The 23948-nt window shown below is 33.5% G+C and overlaps 3 protein-coding genes and 1 non-coding gene across 4 annotated transcripts; 2 read left to right on the top strand and 2 right to left on the bottom strand.

The window, feature by feature from the left end:
- Positions 1-5379: 5379 nt before the first annotated feature.
- Positions 5380-8693, top strand: LOC123212462 (eukaryotic initiation factor 4A-8). Its single transcript, XM_044631609.1, has 5 exons — positions 5380-5546; positions 6822-6891; positions 7028-7134; positions 7298-7728; positions 7833-8693. Exons 2-5 carry the CDS (start codon positions 6824-6826, stop codon positions 8466-8468), a joined length of 1242 nt encoding a protein of 413 aa, XP_044487544.1. The 5' UTR covers positions 5380-5546; positions 6822-6823; the 3' UTR covers positions 8469-8693.
- LOC123212627 lies at positions 6460-6573 on the top strand. The gene has a single exon (XR_006501587.1). It is a non-coding gene; the product is annotated as a small nucleolar RNA snoR98 (small nucleolar RNA).
- A 2909-nt stretch (positions 8694-11602) lies between the features above and the next one.
- Positions 11603-16000, bottom strand: LOC123212460 (casein kinase 1-like protein 2). The gene is made up of 14 exons (XM_044631608.1): positions 15630-16000; positions 15500-15540; positions 14771-14840; positions 14506-14654; positions 14331-14426; positions 14179-14249; positions 13637-13698; positions 13492-13555; positions 13325-13409; positions 13113-13239; positions 12944-13026; positions 12788-12851; positions 12331-12473; positions 11603-12186 (listed from the first exon to the last, which is right to left on the bottom strand). The coding sequence occupies exons 1-14, from the start codon at positions 15703-15705 to the stop codon at positions 11902-11904; spliced, it is 1416 nt and encodes a 471-aa protein (XP_044487543.1). The 5' UTR covers positions 15706-16000; the 3' UTR covers positions 11603-11901.
- Positions 16001-17494: 1494 nt separating this feature from the next.
- LOC123211465 (probable phospholipid-transporting ATPase 4) lies at positions 17495-23356 on the bottom strand. The gene is made up of 11 exons (XM_044630217.1): positions 23117-23356; positions 20786-22697; positions 20566-20676; positions 20082-20358; positions 19911-19999; positions 19702-19789; positions 19379-19588; positions 19106-19231; positions 18881-18979; positions 18556-18747; positions 17495-18477 (listed from the first exon to the last, which is right to left on the bottom strand). The coding sequence occupies exons 2-11, from the start codon at positions 22561-22563 to the stop codon at positions 17794-17796; spliced, it is 3654 nt and encodes a 1217-aa protein (XP_044486152.1). The 5' UTR covers positions 22564-22697; positions 23117-23356; the 3' UTR covers positions 17495-17793.
- Positions 23357-23948: the final 592 nt, after the last annotated feature.

The raw sequence follows: 23948 nt of genomic DNA, 5'->3' as shown, positions 1-23948 counted from the left end.
TTCATTCATTATATAAATTATGCGATGGCTTTAAATTGGCAATTTTAAAGAATGTGATGAATAAGGTATAATTAATCAATTGGTCATCGATAATGTTGTGAGTGATGTAATGTTTTCAATTACATTGAAATATAATGAATTCTTTTTGTTTAAAGTTTTTAATTTGTTTTTTATTAGCTCAATTAAAATAATAAATTAGGTTAAAGAGAATTAACATAATTTTTATAAAGATGATTTTCAAAGTATTTTATGTATATTCTCTGAATATTAGGGTGTATTTATTTCTATTAAATCTTGAGAATTAGAGTTTGTATGATATAAATGGAGTTTATTTCATTATTAGGGCTAGAAGACTTAAGTATTTAGGGTCAATTAGTTATGATTTAGTGTTTATGGTTTGTAATGTTGCATTTACTATTTATGGTTTTGGTATAACCTAGAGATTTACAAGTTGAGGTTTTAGGTGTAAAGAATTGAGGTTTTTGGTTTTTATTTTTTATGATTCTTAGTTCGGCGCTTATGGTTTACTGTTCCTAGTTTATAATTTACAATTATAGATTTGTGATTTATAGTACATAATTTATGGTTTAAGGTTTAAAGTTTAAAGTTTATGGTTTAAGATGTAAAAAAAATATTGGGGCTTTGGGTTTACGGTTTAGTATTGATTGTTTATAATTTAAAGTTTAAGGTTTATGGTTCATAATTTAGGGTTTATGATTTATGGTTTACAATTTAAAGTTCAAGGTTCACATTTTATGATTTGCGATTAAAGATTTAGAGTTTAAGTTTATGTTATAGGGTTTATGATTCATAGTTTAGGGTTTACAATTTAAATTGTACAAATTTGGGGTTTAGGGTGCATGATTAATGGTTTACAGCTAATGGTTTATGATTTATAAATTAAGGTTAAGTGTTTAGGGCTTGGGTTTATAGTTTAGAGTACAAAACATTAGGATTTTAGGTTTAGAATTTAGTATTTAGAGTTTACAATTTACAATTTAGGGTTCATGTTTTACAGTTTAGAGTTCATAGTTTACATTTTATGATTAAGAATTTAGGTTAATGGTTTATGGTTTAACACTTACCATTTTAATATTTGTAGTTTATGTTGTAGAGGTTTGAGGTTTATAGTGTACAACCTACAATTTAGGGTTTATGGTTAAGTGTGTAGGGTTTCAGTTTATGATTTAGGGTGTAAAACATTGGGGTTTTAGGTTTGATATTTAAAGTTTACAATTTAAGGTTCATGATTCATGTTTTATGGTTTATTGTTAAAGATTTAGGGTTTGGGCTTGTGATATAGGGTTTATAATTAGTGGTTTAGGGTCTACAACTTACAATTTTAAAGTTTACGATTTAAGTTGTACAAGCTTGGGTTTAAAGTATATAATTTATGGTTTCGGTTTTACAATTACGATTTAGGTTTAAAGTGTACAATCTACAATTTATTATTTATAGTTTAGAGTTTACGATTAAATGTTTAGAATCTAAATTTAAGTTTGTGGTTTAGGATAACACTGTAATATACAGTTTTTGTATAAAGGGAAAAAGGAAACAAATATACTTTTTGATAAAGAAGATATTAAGAGATATTAAGAGTAAATAGATATGGTTGCAAAGCAAAAATTAAGGAAATTATGTGTTGGAGGATTATAAATAAGGATTTTAGGATTTGATGGATTTTTTTTTAAAATAGAAAGAAGGGATATGATTGGATTGATTGAGAAATAAGAAGATATTGAATGATTTTAATTAAAATAGTATTTATCCCTTTGAATAGATTTTTATTGGCTATAAAATTATTTTTCTAAAAGTTTAGACCTCATAAGTAAATCAACAATATTAGTTTTTATTTTTATACTTGGCAATTGAAAAAGGGAGAGGTGTAAAGTTATTTGGATCAACAAAAAGGGTTGGAGATTTGAGTAAGTTTAATCTTTCAATTTTATTTTATTTAGTTAAGTTAAATTTAGATTTAAATTATGTTAGCATCATAGTTAGGTCAATAATTGTGTTTGTGCATATTAGAAACTAAAAATTCTGGACAGTTTGTTATTCTATCTTTATTAAATATTTTGATGAAGAAATATATTTTATTTGCAATCGAAAAAGTTTCTGGAAATTTTATAACATGTGTTTTCAATTATATCAAATTTTCGTGAATTTTTGATAATTACAGAATTTATTAAAAATCTTATAGCAATGACTGTTCATTAGAAAAAAAAAATCTGCATTCTGGCAATTTGATTATCTGAATTTCTTGAACATTTTGACAAAGTATTTGAACTCAATTTTATCTGAAAATTTTTCTGCAAATTGTATTATATGCCTATTCATACATGCCCAAATTTCATAAAGTTTCAATGCCTATAGAAATTTTTAAAAATTAAGAAATAAGGGCTGTCCAGTAAAGATCTGGTTTCTTTGACGGTGTTGATGTGCTCTCTTTATTGAACGTTTTGAAAACGAAATTTAACTTTGTTTCATTTGAAACTTTTTGTCAATATTTCACTACATGTCTACTTTAATTTGTCCGAATTTTGTGAATTTACCATGAGTGAGTAATTTATTAAAAATCTTGCACTCATAACTGTCCAGTAAGAAGTTTGTATATGCACAGTTGGTTTTAATGGAGTTTAGTATGATTTAACACTAGAATGATGATTTGTAAAGTTTATAGGTTATTAATGGATACTTATAAGATTAAGATCTGATAGTATTAAGTTTGAATTATGATTGCTAGGACAACGTGAAGATATTGATATCTCGTTGGTTGATTAAAGACATAGTTAGAAATTGTTGAGGTAAGTAAAAACTTACATAATATGTAATGATTTTTGTTCTATATGAAAAATGTTTATATGGTTATTTATGTTATAAAATTCTTTTACTATGATTGATAAATTATGTTATGGTTTTATTTTAGAAGTATATGATCTTGTTATCTAAAATATTTTTGAAAAGTGTTTTGATATTTTTCTATAGAAGAAAACTTATGTTATATTATATGGTTGTTAAGATAAAAATATTTGAATGAATTCCTTGAATAAAGATTTTATGCTATTTTTCAAAGATAAAGATTTGTTAGAAAAATAAGTTTTATAAGAGTATTTTGCCAAATGTCCATAGGATTTATGGATCGATAAATATGATTGGATCATAAAACATCCAGGGACATATGTTGAATGATGAAAGGTCTGCGGACCAATTATGAATATGAACACAATGAAGGGTCTGCGGACCAATTATGAAAACGATGAAAGGTCTGCGGACCTATTACGAATATGAATACGATGAAGGGTCTGCGGACCAATATGAATAAGAATACGAATTATGAAAAGTCTGTGGACTTATGATGAATATGAATAAGAATCGAACTAAGTCACCACGAATGTAGGTGACACTATGTGACAAAGGCTAAGTACAAATTTTATGTTTTTTTTAATTTATTTATTTATGAGTAATGTTTATGAACTATTTTAAGATTATCCCTTATGATTGATATAAAATATTTATGTTTGTTTCTCCTTAGGATAATGAATATGAATTTGTTTATATTGTTTTTTTTCTTAAAATTTGTGGAAATATTTTAGTTTCGTTATAGTTAAGGAATATCAAGGGTTTTATTTATTTATTTTGACTAATTATTTTGAAAATAAAAAAGTTTTATGATGTTTATTTATTAAAAAGTTATGTATTATGTTTGTTTTTATTTACCGAGTTGACGGCTCACTCCTCGTCTCATTTATTTTGCAGAATAAGTTTTCTAGATTAGCTATGAGGGGTGGAATAAAAGAGCAATGCTATGTGTACCTAATTTTGGTATATAATTCATGTACACAATGATGTGTTATCATGCAATTAGGTGATTTTAAAACATGTGTCACCATATAATAAAAAAATATTCAATCACATGATGACATCTCATATGTGTACACAAATTATGTACCAAAATTGGGTACACATAGTTTTATTGGGAATAAAATGAACTCAAACTGAGTTGGGAGATTGAAGAGTTTTGATGTCTAGATTTTATTGTTTATGAATATTGTAATCGTGGATTATTTATAAGACGTTATTATGTTTAATTATTTTTTTTTGGGGATTATTTTTGGCAAGAATAAGAATATTTTATGCTATAGAATTATTATTTTTTTATATATAGAATAAAGTCATGAATTAAATTAGTTTTGTATTTTCAAGTGAGGTTAGAATCTGGGGTGTTACAAACACAATTGTCCGTTCTTTTGTTTAATCCTGATAAATAAAATATGAAATTTTTTTATAAATAACTAAAAGAACAAAAAATCTTGCATATGATACTTTCATTTGACCCTTTTTATTGTGAAAATACCCATAAAACCTTTATTAATAAAATATCATTTAACCACATTTTGTAGTATCATTTTAACCTCTACAATCTCAAACATAAAATATCTCTTGATTCAGCAAATAAAGAAAAATTATGTGTCAGTCCAAATGATAATATAGAGATTATTTTAAGTACTTGATTAAGGGTTCTTAGATATTTATTATAAAATATCTTAAGAACTTCAAGCAACGAAATATCATTTAATGTCTATATTTATAATTTAAAGTTTACAATTCACGTCGTTGTGACATGTGTGTGAAATATAAACATAAAATATACCTATATAATCTGTAAATCAATGTTCCATCTACATGTTATTTTTGTCGGTGAAACAACCTTACCAAGTGACAATCAAGGGGATTTTTTTTCTTTTCGATATAGTAATAAAATTTGTGCATATATATAGATAAAATTAGTTTTGTTAAATATAAACAACTTATTGAGGATACACATATAAGAGTTGGATGCAATCAAAATATATACATCGTTATTCTTGTCTAACAAAATAAAGTTTTAGTTTTATATTTATTTTTTTTAGAAAATACTTTCCTTTTGTCAAACAAGACAAGGTGAAAACCTGAATGAAAATGACTCATCACCACCCTAGTGATAAAGTCCATAGGAAAGCATTTTGGTTTAGATGGGAAGAAGAATATATATAAGGTTAAAAAACCCTAAAAAATGATAAAATTTCACTCAACCCCCAAAACAAAACAAAGTTGATGGCTCAATTGAATTGTGCCCTATACACTTGACGAGAATGAGACTATTGAACCTTGGCATGACATTACTTGGAAGCGAAAAGGAGCGTTTTGGTCCACGTGGCGAAGCAAGGGAGAATATTTTTGGGGTTATTTTTCAAAAGGCTCTAGAATATCAATATTTTCTATTCAGTCCCTAAAACAAACCCTAGATGTCAAAAAAGGGAGAAAACCAAGGACAAGTAGGCAAAACAAAGCAAAGTTGAACTCAAAACATTAACCTAAAAAAACATTAACACAACGCGCTGTGTTTGGTATATAAATCTTCCACAACTCTTAGCCTCTTTCTCTTTAACTCCACGGCGCAGATCCGAGGAGTTTGGAAGAAACCCTAATAAAAGCTCTCATTTTTGCTCTAAAAACGCACCTAAGACTCTCTAAGTTCTCTCTTTATTGATCATCAATATTAGCAGGTCACTATTTCTTTGTATAAATCTCTCAAAGCTGCATGATTTATGTTTTTTTTTTAAATGTGGTATATGTGTGAAAGATTATTTTTCTTGTGGGTTTGTTGGATTTTGTTTGCGGATTGATCTGATTTCGATGGGTTTTGCGTATCTTGGATCTGTTTGTTTCTGTTTTTGGTTTTGAGTTTGTTAAGTTAGATTGGTTCGTCGTTTATATTGTCGGAGAGTAATTAAAGCTTTTAATATTTTTTGGTTTAGATTTTCTTTTTCATAAATATTTTGGGAGATATGACATAAGATTATACAGGTTCTTGTCTATGTAATAATTTTGGTAAGAGGTGATATATAAACTAATATCTGAATGGTTAAATGAATTTTATATCCTTCGTGAAGTGGGGGTCCTAATTAATATTATATTTGAATCATCCTTGTTTAAGAAGGATTCAAATTATGAAGTATCGTTCCTTTCTAATTAAGTTTTCTTTAGGCTTTCGGATTTGGTCATTAGTATAAATATAAGGGGCCTGTGTGCACTAGTCTTGTCTACATAACAGAAATCTAGTCCACATCTGCAAGGAATTTATTTTCTTCAAGTTCAGTTTATTTTTCCAAATCAATTCTGCTAATTCACTTACAGTCTATAAGTTTATTGTCATTCAACAGCGTTCGGTGAGTGGCATGTTGCTACTGCTGTGTTGTTTGTTTGCCTGAAACATATGATTGTTTGTGCTGTGTTGTTCCATGTGTTTTATGTACTAGGGGTGTTCTTATGTTGTTTGAAAGGTGTATTTTTGTTTCTACTGTTTTTTGTAATTGGGTAAGTTCAAGTGATGCGTTTACTTGTTTTGTTTCTGAAATTCTTTGTATGACGGTTGTAAGTGCTTGGGACTTTGGAGGAGTAGTCAAAGCAGTGTCTGGTGATTATATCAGATGGCTGTCTGTCTCTTAGCAATCTTCTCCAGATACTGAAGCAGAAGTTAATGCTTGTACTCCTGGTTATTTGGCTTGCAAGTTTGGCTCTTCTGTTACATTGTCTTCCACAATAAAGTGCTTTGGTCATATTTTATTTTGGTTTAAGTTTTCTTGTTTCTTGGTGAGGAGTCCGGTAACTGAATGTTTAAAGCTATATATTTCTCTTGTTTTTCTCTACTTTATAGTGGAACTTGTGAATTCTGTGGCTAGATTTAGGTAATATATATTTTTCATGTAGATTAACTTGCAGAGGCTTCTTAGTATCATTATTTTTTAAATCTCATACATGTTATTGTTTTCCAACTACAGGTATGGCAGGTGTGGCACCAGAAGGAACTCAATTTGATGCTCGTCAGTATGATGCCAAGATGTCTGAGTTGTAAGATTCATATTTTTTATCCTTTGGTTTTATGGCTTCTTTTCATCGTATATATATGACCAGTGGTGCTTGACATTAACAAACACTCACAAGTCATAATTTGCTCTCAAGAGTGACATATGTTTCATTGTTTTAGGCTCCAGTCTGATGGACAAGACTTCTTCACTTCGTATGATGAGTCATATGACAGTTTTGATGCAATGGGATTGCAGGAAAACCTTTTGAGGGGTATCTATGCTTATGGTAGGTATAAAGGGGCTTAACTACTTTAAAATCGTTCTCTCTTTTTCCTTCATTACTCCTGTTTCTCTATTTGGTAGTATTACAATAGGTTGGCAAATAATGATTTGTTTTATGACTTATTATAAATCAGACACTAAAAATTGGATTCCATTTCTGTTTGAAGGTTTTGAGAAGCCTTCTGCAATTCAGCAAAGGGGAATTGTTCCATTCTGCAAAGGGCTCGATGTGATTCAGCAGGCTCAGTCCGGAACTGGAAAGACAGCTACTTTCTGCTCTGGCATTTTGCAGCAACTTGATTATGGTCTTGTCCAATGTCAGGCTTTGGTTTTGGCACCCACTAGGGAACTTGCTCAACAGATTGAGAAGGTCATGCGAGCCTTGGGTGATTATCTCGGTGTTAAGGTTCATGCTTGTGTTGGAGGGACTAGTGTCCGTGAGGATCAACGCATTCTTCAAGCTGGTGTCCATGTTGTTGTTGGTACTCCTGGTCGTGTCTTTGATATGCTGCGTAGGCAATCTCTTCGCCCAGATTATATTAAGATGTTTGTACTTGATGAGGCTGATGAGATGCTTTCCCGGGGTTTTAAGGATCAGGTTTATACCTGTTTGTTTTGCTTTTATTTTGTTGATCATTCAGTTTTCAAATCCTTAATGTGGTTTAATAATATGTATTCTAATTTTTGTGTTTTACATTTCAGATCTACGATATCTTCCAGCTGCTTCCCTCAAAAGTTCAGGTTGGGGTTTTCTCTGCCACAATGCCTCCAGAAGCTCTCGAAATTACAAGGAAGTTCATGAACAAGCCTGTGAGAATTTTGGTTAAACGTGATGAGCTCACCCTTGAGGGTATCAAGCAGTTTCATGTGAATGTTGAGAAGGAAGAATGGAAACTAGAAACCCTCTGTGATCTGTATGAGACTTTGGCCATCACCCAGAGTGTCATCTTTGTCAATACCCGGCGTAAGGTTGACTGGCTCACTGACAAGATGAGAAGCCGTGACCACACAGTTTCTGCTACCCATGGAGACATGGACCAGAACACTCGTGATATCATTATGCGGGAATTCCGCTCTGGCTCTTCTCGTGTTCTCATCACCACTGATCTCTTGGCTCGTGGTATTGATGTGCAGCAAGTCTCCCTTGTCATAAACTATGATCTGCCGACTCAACCAGAAAACTATCTTCATCGTATTGGACGAAGTGGTCGTTTTGGACGAAAAGGTGTTGCCATTAACTTTGTGACAAAGGATGACGACAGAATGCTTTTTGATATTCAGAAATTCTATAACGTGGTGATTGAGGAGCTGCCATCAAATGTTGCTGATCTCCTTTGATGAGGTTCTTTTTTGTAAGTTTGTTGAGGCTGAGGAGGTTCTCTGATTTTGCAAGTACTATTTTAACTCCTTGTTTTTCTTTTTTGTTTCCTTTTTCCGTCTGTTGTCTCAAGTCAATGTTATTCTCAAACATACCTGACCAATTAATCATGTGAGGTCATGCACCATTGCAAGATGAAGACTGCCCTGTGGTTGGTTTCTATTATTACAAGTTTTGTTGCTGTAGGTCTTTGTATTGTATGCCCTTCATAATTCTATTTCTAAGTCATCAAAAGCTCTTTATCTGATTTAGTTTGGTCTCAGGACATTTGCTAGTTGAGTTTCAGGCTCCCCATGGAGCTACCAAATAAGTGACGACAGAATGAAATTTATAAGATACTAAAATTTTTTTTTTCTTAATTGAAAAAACACCCTGGAAATATAGCTGCGTTTAGTTGTATAAGGCTTGTGACCTTTTTTCTGGATCTAATGTCCATTGTGGCTGATGATTGAGTGCTAACAAGATCTTCAAATGAATCATTTTTGTTCGTCCTATTCCTTGTTTGATGTCATGGTGGCAACCTGTCTGGTATATAATTGCCTAATTCTAGCATCTTCCAATGATCCAAAGCACAACAGTCGAAAGGGTCATATATTCAAGCCCCATGTGGGAGCTTGCGTATCTTACGCATTTTTTGTCCATCTATACGTCAATGACAGTTAGTTGATCCCAACCCAAATTGGGGTGGAGCAGTTTAGTTGTGACGACTGATGCTTGTAACCTGTCTTTGCGAAACATTCCATGAGCTGGAGAGGTCCGTTAGAAGCATAAGCCATTTGGACAACCATAACCCCACGTCAAGAAAGGCTAGTCTTAGACCTGTGCTTTCATATGATCGCCATGTCTCCGTGTTTCACATGATAAATGGCAAGCTGTAGCCAAGCCTTGAACTAGGTCAAAGCATCTTCATTGGGGAGTCCTAAAGGTAGAGTAGGTAAAAAAGAAAATAATTTGTACATAATTCTATAGGGCCATAAATCTCATAATATTAAATATTATGAAGAACATGGTAGCTTGGACCCACCCACCCCTACTATTGTGAACTTATCAGTCAAAAATCATCACCACTAAAGATAATGCATGCACCTTTTAAAAGCTTCTAAATGAATTGACTCAAAGTCAGCAGACTACATAAGTGCCCTAGTTTCATACGACAACTTATCTATATTCTCAACTACTAAGTCTGGATCGTCCGATTATTCATAAGATCTTGGTAACTACTTGTGGTGCATTATAATCCTAACTTTCACACACCCGGCTAAGCTGGCTAAGCTGTTTGTTCCAACTGTCAAATCTATCAATGACACGTGGCAACTGCCCACATGAGACTATTCAAAGATTGCAGCTGCCTCATGCAAATTCCCTTGGCAGTGAAGTTGAAAATGCCAAAATCTCCATAAAGTCGCAAGGAAGAAAAAAGTAGCTTAGAATAGTTAAAAAGACCAAAGACACACCCATTGTGATTGTATCACCTTGTTCCAAATATATTTTATAAATAGGATATAAGAAAACAAAAACAAAAAAAAAGGGTTCATTTTACAATAATAAATAACACAACTACTCCACTATACAAAGCAAAAGCAAATCCATTTCCTCATCAAAATTTCATCTTTCTTCTCCCTCTAGACTCCTCTCGTTCTTGAAGCTTTGCCATCATCTTTCTTCGGGGAAACCAATGGAGGGTTTTAGATCCAAGTCATGTAAGATGGGGGGCTTCTATGGAGGATCAGGCATAACAGCACCGACAAGCATGCAAGACTTGAGAAGTTACAGTGCCAATTGTACTTCTAACAATGATTATAATTACAATAACAATAGAGAGACTAAGATCAAGAAAAGCAAAAGCACTTTTGGATCTTCTTCTTCTTCTTCAAAAAGCTGGAGCTTTAATGATCCTGAGCTTCAAAGGAAGAGAAGGGTTGCCAGCTATAAGGTCTATACTGTTGAAGGCAAAATGAAAGGGTCTTTCAGGAAGAGCTTGAAGTGGATCAAGAACACTTATAGCCAAGTTGTACATGGCTGGCAATGACCAAACTCAAAAGGGTTTTTTTTTTTTTTTTTTTTTTTACTTTCCATATTAATTTTTGGTTGTGTTTAAATTATGTTCAATCTCAACGTTAAGGTCTATAGTTTTGAGATTGTGCTTGTTTTTTGGGATCTGAAGAGATGATTAGCTGTAATGAAATTTGCCTAATCTGTATTTGTTATGCTTGAAGGTCTATTGTAAATTTATGTGCAATGGTCTTTCTATATTCGGAATCTGGTTGTGGCGACTTGGTGGCTACATTGATCCCAAAAATAGAAAGAATGTTTGTGAAGGAGAAGATGATTTAATTTGACTCTGTTGAGTATCTTGAAGGTTTTACTGCTGTTTCTTTGACTTTCTAACTATGCATATGTGATTAAATATTGATTGAGTTTTAAGTTTTTTATTGGAACTGTAGCCAGATGAATCAAAAGAATCATCTTGACCAACTTTGAAGAAGTAACCTATCTGTATTTGGACTCAAAATAAGAATGTTAGGTCGTCAAATTTAACAGTTACCAGAATAACGTAATTCTGAGTTCCTTTTTCTAGTCATAATCTGAAACATGGAAATCAAAATGAGAATATATGCAAACAATGGCAACTAAAGTGAGATCAATGCACTGGCTTTTCAATCTCTTTAGTTAGATCTGTGCTCAATTGCACAAATCACTCTGCTCAGTGGTAAAGAGTACTCTTGTGGTGTGACTCCAGGCCAACTTCCACCTCGTCTTTAATGGCTTTTTTGAGAAATAGCTTAGACTATTAAGCTGTTAAACAGTAAACCTGAACAAGATGCCAAATTGCTTAGCTGGTTGCCCATGCAAATGGAACCCACGCATATTTGACATTAAAACAATGCTACATGTTGTCAATTTTTTATACATAATTTAAATACATAAAAAATATATTATTATATGATTAGATGTTATTTTATTTTTAATTTAAAATCATTTATTTACATAATGATACATTATTTATATATTTAAATTGTATAACAAAAATATATATATATGTAAAATTTATTGTTGACATCATCTCTGTAAATAACCAGCAACACCCACCTTCTGACAGGTAATCTCGAAGTTTTGTCATTTTCAAGAGAGCTTTTACATGAGCCAAAATATGCACAAAGACAGAAGCGATTACAAACACAAGGCTCAGCCTTGGCGTGAGAAAATGAACTCAAACTGTAATTTGATGGAAGCCTTTGAACTGGGTATTTAGACAAGCATTTTACCCAGGTAGTTTTTCACAGTTCCACTTGACTTACACAAATTACACAAACAACACATGCCACTCCATATATCGTAACAAAGTATACCGGTTTAAAATTTACATCAGGTAAGATTCTGGAAGTATGCCTGCTAATATTGTACCCTCTCATCATTATTGAAATTCAGGCTCTCGATGCCTCTAAGAGTGGACTCAAAGTTCCTTATGTTTGAAGTAATTCTACCAGAACTTGTGTGACGGTTTTCCAATGACACAACAGGTGACCTTCTTTGCCCACTAGTAATCTTTTGAAATGTTCCTGCGTTGGCATCTGTTATGTGAGGGTCAACTTCACTCCCAAAGACAACTGCATCACGACCAGAGATTGCAGCTCTCCTCGATGATCCGCCTGACCTCAAGAAACTATAACTGGATGCCTGAAACAGTCCAATCATGAAATAGTAAAGCAATTAAGATAGGACAAGAATTAAAACCATTATTTAAGCATAATTCTTGCACTGCAACAAGCCAGCAGAAATTAGAAGCATTGAAAAAGGAAGTTTGGCATCAGAATCACTTACCAAAGCCTCCTTAGAATGTGCAGGATCATTTGAAACTGGACTTTTTCGCTTTGATAAGTTTGCAGAATTCCCAAGTGGTCCAGAGTTCCTCCTGCGATTGGAATCTGATGCGGACCAACCAGTATGCCTACTTTCTTCCCCACCTATAACATAGATTTATTGTTATAAGGTGTTCAATTGTGTTAAACCGCCTCAATATTATCACATAGAATACACAGATAGCTTAAGGGAAAGTGACAGGAATGTGTGCATCAAATTACTCCATAATCCAATATAAATAGAAAATTAGAAATAACACGCAGGTTGAAGGTAGAAAAGTAATTTGAACTGCATTATCAAAGGGACAACAGTATGAATGTTAGTGTGCAAAACATAAAGAAAAAGCATTATGTAAAAATAAACTTCTGATCAATGTAGTAGGTCAAAATTAGAAGGAAGAAGGGAGTAACATAACTACCTGCTTGCCTGTCGATGTTACCAACACCAAGAGGCATGCCAGAGCTTGGTCCAGCACCAGGTTCCTTCATTGAATGAAAACATAAGTGAATTAATTATCAATCAAGGGGCTAGTAAGTCCAGGAAAAAATATAAACCTTGTCCTATACAAACTTACAAGTGCACGAGCAGGAGGATTAGAAATCTGTGCTTGTTGATACTTCAAAATTGTCCAATCAAATACATAGTCAAACTGGAAACCTGAAGAAAACCATACACAGGAGATAAGTGAAACCATTTATTCATCAGAGAGATTCAAACAACAAGGCAAATGGTCGAATTAAAACCTTCACGAATAAAAAGGTCACGGAAGATTCTCTTCAAATAAGGATAGTCTGGCTTATCATCAAATCGCAGTGACCGGCAGTAGTGGAAGTAGGATGCAAACTCTGTAGGATAACCCCGACATAAGGCCTGAGGATGCAACAAGCTCTCTAATCAGTTCTGAAACCAAAAAATATAAACTTGGAATCCAAATCAGATCCTAAGACAAAATTACCTCAATAGAAGTTGATACTTTCTTCTCGCTGATTTTCTCATACTTCTGCTTCTTAGTGCCAGCTTTTAATCCTTGCCATGGAAGACTACAAGGAGATAGTGTCATAACCAATCAAACTACTACACAATGACATTATTTGAGATGATTAACGTGTGAAGAATGTTTACCTTCCTCTTAAGAAATACATCAGAACATATCCAAGTGATTCTAAGTCATCCCTGCGACTTTGTTCTGAGAACACACAGACCTGATGATTATTGATTTGATGTACAAAACAAAAGCGGAAAGGAAAATGGGATGCTATATGCATACCAATGCCAAGGTGCGTGTTCATGCTGGCATATCTTGCAGTTCCCGTTAAATTCTTATTTTCTCTGCAATTTACACAAGCATGCCACGTTTTGAAAGCAAACATAATTTAAACCACGGTTTAAACAATAAACACACAGACGATTGAATTAGAAACCTGAGGCCCAACCACCAGGGTACGTCCATTTTCTTTTTCTAAAAACTTTCAGTTCAGTTAAAATTCCTTGTGTCCCTTGGACATCCTTTCAACAGGATTAGACTTAAGGTTAAAGCAAAGTTTCAGTATAACTTGAATTACACAAACAACATTTACAAATAATTATATGAACTTAAGAGGCCTAAACAGGAACTATAACCATCACAAGCAGCGAACAGCAGCAGAAGCCATACCATAAAAGGAAAAAACAGAGGTGGGACACATAACATCAGAAGTATAATACAGGGACATAGATCTGAATGGTTAGCTCTGATTGAAATCAGTAAGATAAAACCCTTCAACCATAAATATTAAAAGAACCATTCTGTGAATTAATTTGAACACTAACCTGTATGGAATATGCTGATGTGTAGCAGTGTCTCTATATCTCTTAGCAAGACCAAAGTCAATGACATAGACCTATAAACCAGTAAAAACAAATAAGGAATCACAATAGGACATGCAAACACATCTTATGGAAAAAAAGTTTTATCTCAAGACCTGATTTGCACGTCTCCCTAAACCCATGAGGAAATTGTCAGGTTTAATATCTCGATGCAGAAATGACTTGGAATGAACAAATTCAACCCGGTTGATCTGACACAAATATAATTATTGTCGGAATATATTTATTGGACAGTAATAATAATATGTATATGACAGAAACACAACATACCATTTGATCTGCAAGCATGAGAACAGTTTTGAGAGACAGCTTTCTACTGCAGAAGTTAAATAAATCTTCAAGGCTTGGCCCCAATAAATCCATCACTAGGACATTATAGTCTCCTTCAACACCATACCATTTCACATTTGGAATTCCAGCTACCAATTATGGAAAGAGCAGGCAACCAGCAACAAATTCCAAAATTGTTGGTAAAGGATGTAACTTTAACAGAAATAAAAGGAAATATAATCAAGATATAAGAAAAGGTCATTACTTCCTCCCTGTAGTATTTTATACAACTTGAATTCATACTGAAGCTGAGGATGCTTTGTCTTGATATTTTCCTTTGTAAAAAAAAAAAAAAAACATTATCAGAAATTTTGCATTAAAGACTAGTTGTCATAAAAGATAATAGATAATGAAACTAACGACATTTTGACAACACAAACTGGAGAGAAAGAACCACTGACATCTTGACAAAATTCATGCACTAAATGTTGGCAAGAAGGACATTGCATCAATCTGTTCCATTGATGAGCAAATGTTCAACATTTAAACCCAAAGATAATAGATAATGAAGCTAACGAATCACCATGACATTCAGGAATTCCAGAAACATTATAATTATCCATGCTAAGGCAAGAAAAATGAATATCAAAACGAGACAGCCAAGCAAACCTTCAATGCAGTATAAAAAGGCAAAAAACTTGTATGTTTTCCCTTTACAGAACGTTTCATCCACAATTTCTAAAAAAGCCTTAAAATTTTCCATGCAGTGATTAATCAAAACTCTCTCTTTCTTTCTTTTCTCTCACTCACACATGCCAAGTCCAAAAATCAGTAACAACCAATATTTCACAGAAGAAATTCATACCCATAAAATAAAACTCCACAGACATCACAAACACAAAATAGAAATTTAGGGAAAAAAAAAAAAAAAACTAGAGTCAATCAATCAATATTAAATAAAATTTTTACAAAACCACAATTTAAACCTACTCACAAGCTTGATTGCAACTTCTTCATTAGTCTGACTATTAGTACCTGCAATGAAAAAAAAACGCAAAGCACAAATTACAAAAAAGAAAATCAATTAAAAGCTTAAAAACAGTGCAGCTAATTAGAAAACGAACCCAGATAGATCTCCCCAAAAGAACCACTACCAATCTTCCTCCCCAACCGAAAATTGTTCCCAACTCGTGGTTCCATAATCAGAATTCCAACCCTACTTTTTATACCACAAAAAAGAACCCGGAACCTTAAAAATTAAAAGTTACCCAGATACAAAAATAAGACAAGAAATAACCCAGTCAATCAAACCATCGAAAACAAGCCTTTCCTGTAATCAATTCTGATCGCACAACTTTGAAATTCCTCCGATTATTATCGGAGGTTTACAAAGTTTGGGTACATGGGTAGAATTAAAGTTGACATTTTCTCTCTCTAGACACTTAGAGAGAGAGCGAGAGAGAAAGAGAAATGGGAAGCATAGTTGTTGATTGAGTTTGATTGTGTCTGTAGTTATTTGATTTGTGGGTTCCGCTTTGATCCAATCGAAGGCCGGGGTACGTGCTTCAAAACGACAATGAGTGCTGAACAAAACGACAAGTTCTGGGATGTTCTTCTATGTGGGTTATAGTTATTATTTATAAAGGGTAATTATAATTTAACGAAACTATGTGTATTTATTTTGAATATATAAATATATATTATTATGTGATTGAGTAATTTTAAATTAAAAATAAAATAATATCAAATCATGTGATGATATGTATAAATATATATATTTGTATCTAAAATAGATACATGTAGTATTGCTTATCATAATTTAAGGTGTTGGCCACTCCAACTCTAAACAAAAGTGGTTTTTTTGATAAAAACAGAAATATGAACAAAAAATATTTTCGTAATTAGTAACTTTTATATTATTATGTTTACTTAAAATAATAATATATTCTTATAATTTTAGATTATTTATATTTTTTAAATTTATTTATTTATTTTATTGTATATATTGAGGTGGCTAACATATACTAATTATAGCATAAGAAATAGTAGGTTAATTTTAGTTTTTATTAATTTTGTTATTTAATATATTTATGTTGTATTTAAAGAGTATGAAAAAGAAAATTTTTTCCACACCTACAAGCATGGAAAGAGAATTTTTTTCTCACCGATATGGAACGAGAAATCTTTGTTATTCTCATAACGAGGATGAACCAAAGACAAAAACGAAGAATATATTATTCAGCCCTGCCTATCTATGCCATCCCTAGTTAGATTAGAGAAGAGATAGCCCTCCATGTGCTTTGTTTTGTTTTTCTGGTTTCTCTTTTTATTCCATTTTTGCAACAATGTTAGGCTTTTTCGCCCAACTGTTTATCTATCCATACATGATTTGATAGTTTTTATGTGTCTTTATGCCCACTTTGATGGTGGTGGTACCAAGTTTAGTTGTCAAGGCATTTTGTGTACAACCCACTAAATTTAACTTTGTGATTGAAAGATTTTATTTATTAATTGGATTGTTTGATTTGTACCTGTAGAAAGCTTAACAATCAGGGATGGTTATCAGAAATTTCTTCCAAATTTTACTTGTCTTGGCTCAACTGCCTTCTTTGATAACTGATAAGGCTAACTTTCATTGTGTGAGAGATACTAGAATGGAAATACAAGTTAATGACAATGATCCCCAAGTAAGTAAATTTTACTTGTCTCTAAAGTTTATCTTTGTTAACACTCTCTCGGCCATTGATTAAACAGACATTTATATATATGACAGTCTTTTTAAAAGTTTTAACACTCAATTAATTTTACTAACCCGACTAGCCACCCCTGATGTTAAGGACAAGTAATTTATCTATATCTAAATACATACAAACAAGATAGCCAATTTTTATTCATGATGTGCACACACCTCTGGTAGACTAAAGAACTGTCAATTCAAGCTATAATGAAACAAAACTCAGATGATGATCGAAGCAAAAATGTGTATGGGTTATTTGAAACTTTTACTACATATTTAATTAAGTGTAGATTTCAACTATCTTCTTCACAAGCTATAAACTATTTCATCAGACCTTAGCAATAGTGTACATAACTACATACAAATACAAGAGAGCCCCAAGACTCCTTTTGTGTAATGAATAGATGATTTCCAAGCAGCAACTCCATCAAGCAGGTAAAAAAATGAAAAAAAAAAAAAATTATCTCAAGAGATGAATCAGAGGAGGGCCAAGGGGCAAAACTGTTGCAGCCAAAAACCTAAAAAAATTTCAAAAAGAAAACTGAGAAAAATCATGGACTTTGTTGTAATGGGGTTGCTACAGGTTTTCCAGTGAAAGTTGAGGCCTTTCTATTAAACTTCACTTTTAAATGCCTCATCTTAGCCTCTACTCTTGCTGTGAAACCGATCTTGGTTTTTTGTCTTGCCTTGGACCGTTCTCTGGTCCACATGTGTTGATCCTCCACATCCTTCTTATAGTACTTGATTTCTTGGATAACATGATGATCCATGGGTTTGATACATCTTTGGTAAGATATGTGGGTGAAGTATGCGATATTACAAGTGACGGTTACCAACAAGGTGGTTGTCCAGAAGATTGGTGCTGGAGCAAGAGCTTCAACTAGAATTTGGTAGGAATTCCCAGAAATGGTGGGAGGTACCATGCCATAAAGTAAGAGAAACAAATACCAAGTAGCTATGCTGCCCCAGATAAACAAGTGTTGGATCCAAGTAAAGTGGCTGATATAAAGTGCAATCTGAACATTGACGACCCAGATAATACAAGTGAACATTGTCGCACCAACAACAGCCATGTCAGCAGTCTGGCCCTCGGGACGGAAAGCTTGGTCACAGAAAATGATAATATTGAGTATAAAAATGATAATAGAAGAATAGACACCATTGCCAATCCAACCAAATATCCTAAGCCAGTCGAAAAACAAATTTTTGGGTCCTTGCTGATACAGTGCAGGGAACTGCAAAACAAGTAAATATTATAACATAGCTAACACAGAAATGCATTCACTAGCAAAAATCTTACAAGTGGCACAAACCTGTAAACAGATCTCAGAAGAAACATCTTGCTCAAAAACTCCCAATGAAATGACTGGCAGTGCAGTAAGAACAACATTGAAGGATAGCATATACCAGTCATCATACACTGATTGCCCAGAAAAGCCAGCAAATGCCTCAAAGTAGAAGAGAGTGAGGCCAAATGCTATATTTTTGTAGAAGAAATAGCAAATCTAATGGCAAAACGTCACAGTTAAAATGAAGTTGAATCACAGATTAATAACATTCATGTATATAAAAGGATGTGCATGCAGAATAACAAATGCATGAAAAGAAGATATTAAGTTGGCACATGTTGATTGTTACCATCTGTGCTATCCTCTTGTAGCACCAGTGTCCATGGACAACCAGAAGTCTTTCTAAAAATCGAAATTGGGCGATAGAGAAATCACTAGCCATCACAGCCTACAAATAGTTACAAGTTCAAAGGCTTTGTAATTCAGAAATAACATATGTCCAAATAGCCCTAGATTCATCATAAGATAAAATAGATACAATCAAGAACATGATCCAAATGGATCAGTTGCCTACCTGCATACCTTCCACCCCACTGATGCCAACACCAATGTCAGCTTCTTGAATCATTCCAACATCATTTGCACCATCACCAATTGCCAAGGTGGTTTTTCCAGTTCCTTCTTTTACTAACCTAGTTACCTGGATTCAAAAATTGAAAAAAAAAAAAAAAAAGGATAGTTACTGACCTAACAAAGAATGCATATTGGGATGGATATGTCACTGATTGATATTAAAATGCAGAAAGATAAAGTTGCAAGAGTAAAGTAACTTCTGAGAAAATAGTACCAGCGCCTTCTGCTTGGGAGAGACACGACAGCATATAACAGATGCACAGCCAACTGCTAGTTCCAAGAAATGAAGCTTCATGTCATCCTCCAAAGCGTAGGTTAGTGCTTTTCCATCAATAATTAATGCAAATGCAGCATGTGGATCTTTTTCTAGTTTGATCATTTGCGATGCATTAGTGAATTGATTCAAAATGTTCTCTTTAATAACCTGGTTGGAAGCAAAAGACAAGAGAATCTAACATGAAATGGAATAAAATTTTTGTGGAAAATAAAATCCGTACTCATTTTCAAAGTTATACACACACACACACATATTTATACCTGTCTGGCATCTTGGGCTACCGCATCAGAGTTCAGTGCTGTTATACAGATCTGCTTCATGCCCTGTCGAAGCAAACTACAGGCAAATCTGCATCATGCAAGAAAATTTTCAGTATGTTGGCTTGATAAGCAAAAACGGTTGTTTCAAGTCATAACTCTTAGGTAATATGTGTTTAGGAAAGCTTTCTAATTAAGTGTAAGATACAAACCCAATGTTGATTGCAGTTTCCATCTTGTCTCCTGTCAAAACCCAGATCTTGAGACCAGCTTGTGCAAGTTTATCAATGCACTGAGGCACCTAAAGAAATGACAGACAAACCCAGCTGAAGGAAATCATGAGGAAAAACAATATATATATGTATGGCAATGATAGTGTTTACCCCTTTTTGCAATTTATCCTCCACAGCAGTAGCACCAACAAGGATGAGATCTTTCTCCATCACATCCGAAATCCGCTCCAGCATAACCTCTCTGTCAGCCGCAATAGAAGTTTTGGCTTTTAGAAATTCATTGTTCCAGGAAGTATACTCAGACTCATCAAGCTTTCTGTAAGCAAGTGCCAATGTACGCAACCCGGCTTCTCCATATTCATTCAAGTGCCCAGTAGTAGCTTCCTCATACACTCTTCCATTCTTTGATAGCCGATCAAAAATAATGCTGCATATTCCAAGCAAAGAACTCATGCACAGTGGGATACAATGAGATGATTGCAAAAGTTCAAAAATTATCACTAAGATATTGACCATTTGCCATTTACAAAACTCAAATTAATCCAGTAATACCCTCCAAGCAGTCTATGGAAGTCATATCAACATTCAAGGCCTCTAACAGGAAGCCAAATCAAAGAAAAGTTGTGAGGATAACCTGTCAGCGCCTTTGCAGAAGAGAAAAATCTGCCCATCCTCATCCCGAACAATTACACTCATTCGCTTTCTTTTGCTAGTGAAATCCAGCAAATTGAGAATTTTGTACTCTCTGCAAGATTCCCAAAAGACAATTAAGATGCTGCGACACTGAAAATTCAAGGAAATCAAAAATTGAAGAAAAAAAGCTACACATGAAAAATATTCTTTTATATCCTCACCTTTCAATTGGCTGTCCTGAAGAATGATATATTTCGCGGATAAACACACTAGATTGAGTTCTTCTACAAAACTCAAAACCAAACTCCCTAGCAGCAACAAGAAAAGCCCCTTCATCAGGTGACTCTGCTTCATATGTGACATCCCCAGTCTCTGAATTCAGCTCAGGAATAGCAGTGTGACAGACTGCTAATATTCGGAAAAACAATGAAATGACATCTACATTAGGTTCTTGTAACCAGTTTCCTTCCATAAGGCGGCTGTCCTCAAAGCTAAAGCCCTTTATAACATGTTTATTGTCCTTTTCATCTTTGGAAGTGATGACGGTCTCCAGTTCAATTTCTGGTGTGATATTCTTATGCTTTGGAACACTTAAGATGTCTTCATTCTCGTCCTCAAGGTCCATAGCCATCTGTTTTGCGCAAGCAAGTTCCACTTCACTAGAACGCACACCATATGCAGTACCAGCAATGGAACACTTGAGAAAATCCATCTGGTTGCAGGTCAAAGTCCCTGTTTTATCAGAAAGGATAGTATCTACCTGACCCAATTCCTCATTAAGATTTGATGTCCGTGCTTTAGCAGGAATCCCACTCTCTTCATCATACATATGTATGTCTTGGTTAATGAAAATTGCTTGCAGAAATTTCACAACTTCAATTGAAAGATAGAGTGAGATTGGTATTAAATACCCATAAAGAATGAGAGCAGTGACCAGATGAGCAAGCCCAGGCAGGAGGGGCTTGCTAGGATTAAAGTACGCATCAGTGTCCTTGGGTTTTAAGTACCACCAGTCTGGTGCTTGGAACTTTAACTTCACAGCAAAGCCTATTGAACTCATCACTGATATCGTCAGAAGAATAGCAAAAAGGATAAATATTATCTTGTCCATCTTTTTCTCTACTCTGCTCCTTTTTGAAGGAGAGGTTGTTGAATTCTGCATGACTTTACTGTCATGACCTGTGAATATCACCACCCCATATACAAAAGTTGTATTCCTGAGTTTTGAGTCTCTAAGGAGAATCTGACTAGGATCAAGAGCAAAAACCTGACGTTCATATTCAATATTACCAACAAAGGTGTAAAGACTGGGGTTTGGATCTTCACATTTTATAGTTCCAGTGAAATTCTTGAAACTCTCATCATCGTCAAGAGATGAAGTAGTCTCCAAAGATCTCTTGACCTTCAGGTTTGTCTCACCATCTAAGTTCATAGTCTCCACATAGCAAATCCCATCCTCATAACTTGAAGACAAGAAGAGCAAATCAGCTGGAAAAAAACCATCCTTCTCCACTTTCACCACGTCCCCAACTCGAATCTTCTCCCAGGGCCTATAGTCAAAAACACCATCTCCTTTATGAACAGATACTTTCCGAGAATTAACTTCTTTGTCTTGCATAAACCTATGCCAATCTTCTAAAGCTTCTTTTGCCATGCTAACCCCAACAACAATTGTCAATGGAAGAAGCATACTTACAGGGGTGAATGGGGAGAGTGGTGTTAGGGAAAGAAGTGCTGCAATAAGGAAGTAAATATTGGCAACTCGATTAAATTGCTCAAAGAGTGCTTTAGGCAAGAATGTGAAAAAATTGTACTTTGTGGTTGATATATAATTGGCCCGATATTTCAAAGGTTTTTTTTGGTGCATATGAGGTTGGTTGCAATATACAAGTCGGGTGTACCCTTCTGACCCCTCAACATCATCCAGTGGAGGCCTGAGGCATGTGAATGTATAGAGCTGGCTCAGCCTAAGCCTTGCCCTTATCCTACCTCGTCCCATGTCTCACAATTTAAGTTCAAAAAAGAGAAGAAAAAATTATAACAGCCACGCAACCATAAATAGAACAATCCTAAATGTGGCCTTCTGTATTAATTCTACACGTGCCCCAGGAGCAAAATTCCTTCTTCTATAGCCTGAACAAATAACCATATCACAAAAATCAACACTTCTAAAAACATTACAGAAAACGATAATATAACATAACATAACATAACATAAAAACATATCAATTTCATAACCTCACATGAAGCACCCACCATAGCTAAATTAAATGAAAACTTATGCTTAAAAGATTTGAGAATTTTATAACAAAACCAAATTTAACAAACCAACATTCATCAAAACCAAAACTTGAGAGCTTAAATCAAGAACCCAATTGCCCATTCTTCACAAAAATCCAAACAAGAAAAATCAATAAATTGAAACAATGTACAGCTAAATATGAACAACGCATCACCATTACAGCTCCAGATTCTTCATCCTAAAATCCTCAAATTCAGGAAAAAAATAAAGTACCCAACTCAACATTGAAAAAGAAAGGCCAAAAGTGTACCTGACGATGTTGGAGGGAGGCAGTTCTATCGCCAAAACACAAAAGAGAAAAACCCCATTTGGCGAAAAGTGGCAGAATTGAAACTGGTGAATTGCAGATCAAGAAAAGGTCTGAAATTTCAATCAAAGATAGTTTTTTTTTCTTTTGGACAGAGAGAGAGAGAAAGAACAGGGTTTTACATCCTTTCTCTCTCCGAGTAGAAAAAACAAAACCAAACCAGGAATTTCCGGGAATCCTTCTCTTCCTAATATTTTTTTATTTTTACTTTTAATTACTTAATTGGTTTAAATAGAAAATACAAAGTTGAGAGGCGTGGGCTCCACGTGGCATCAGCTTAAACTAATTAACTAGCTCCAATTTTCACTGTCGTAAAATGGGACCCACATAATTCAGGGTGGAACTGGCAAATGTCCTCGATCTTACGTGGCAAGGTAGAAAAATATAAATAAAACTGTTTGTAAAAATAATACGAAGAGCATGAATTATGATATTTTAGATTTAATTTAAAATTATTTAATTATATATTTCATTTATATGTAAAATTATATATTATTTATGTATATATTATTAAACACATTTGAAAGTTGAGTAAGTTTTTTCCCCATCTAAAATGGCCTAAAATTATTTTTTTCACCCTTAATTTATATAAGAATAATGTTCTATATATAATTTTATATATAAAATAATAATGTATTATTATATGATTAAATAATTAAAAATTAATTATATAATAATACACCATTAATTATGTATAAAATTATATAAATAATTTTATTATTTATATAAATAATACTTTCTTATTTAGAAACATACTCTACTTAAAACTAATAGT

Source organism: Mangifera indica, chromosome 3, assembly GCF_011075055.1.
Source record: "Mangifera indica cultivar Alphonso chromosome 3, CATAS_Mindica_2.1, whole genome shotgun sequence".
NCBI classification, from domain to species: Eukaryota; Viridiplantae; Streptophyta; class Magnoliopsida; order Sapindales; family Anacardiaceae; genus Mangifera; species Mangifera indica.
Note: the sequence above shows the minus strand (reverse complement) of the source record. Positions and strands in the feature narration are given on the sequence as shown.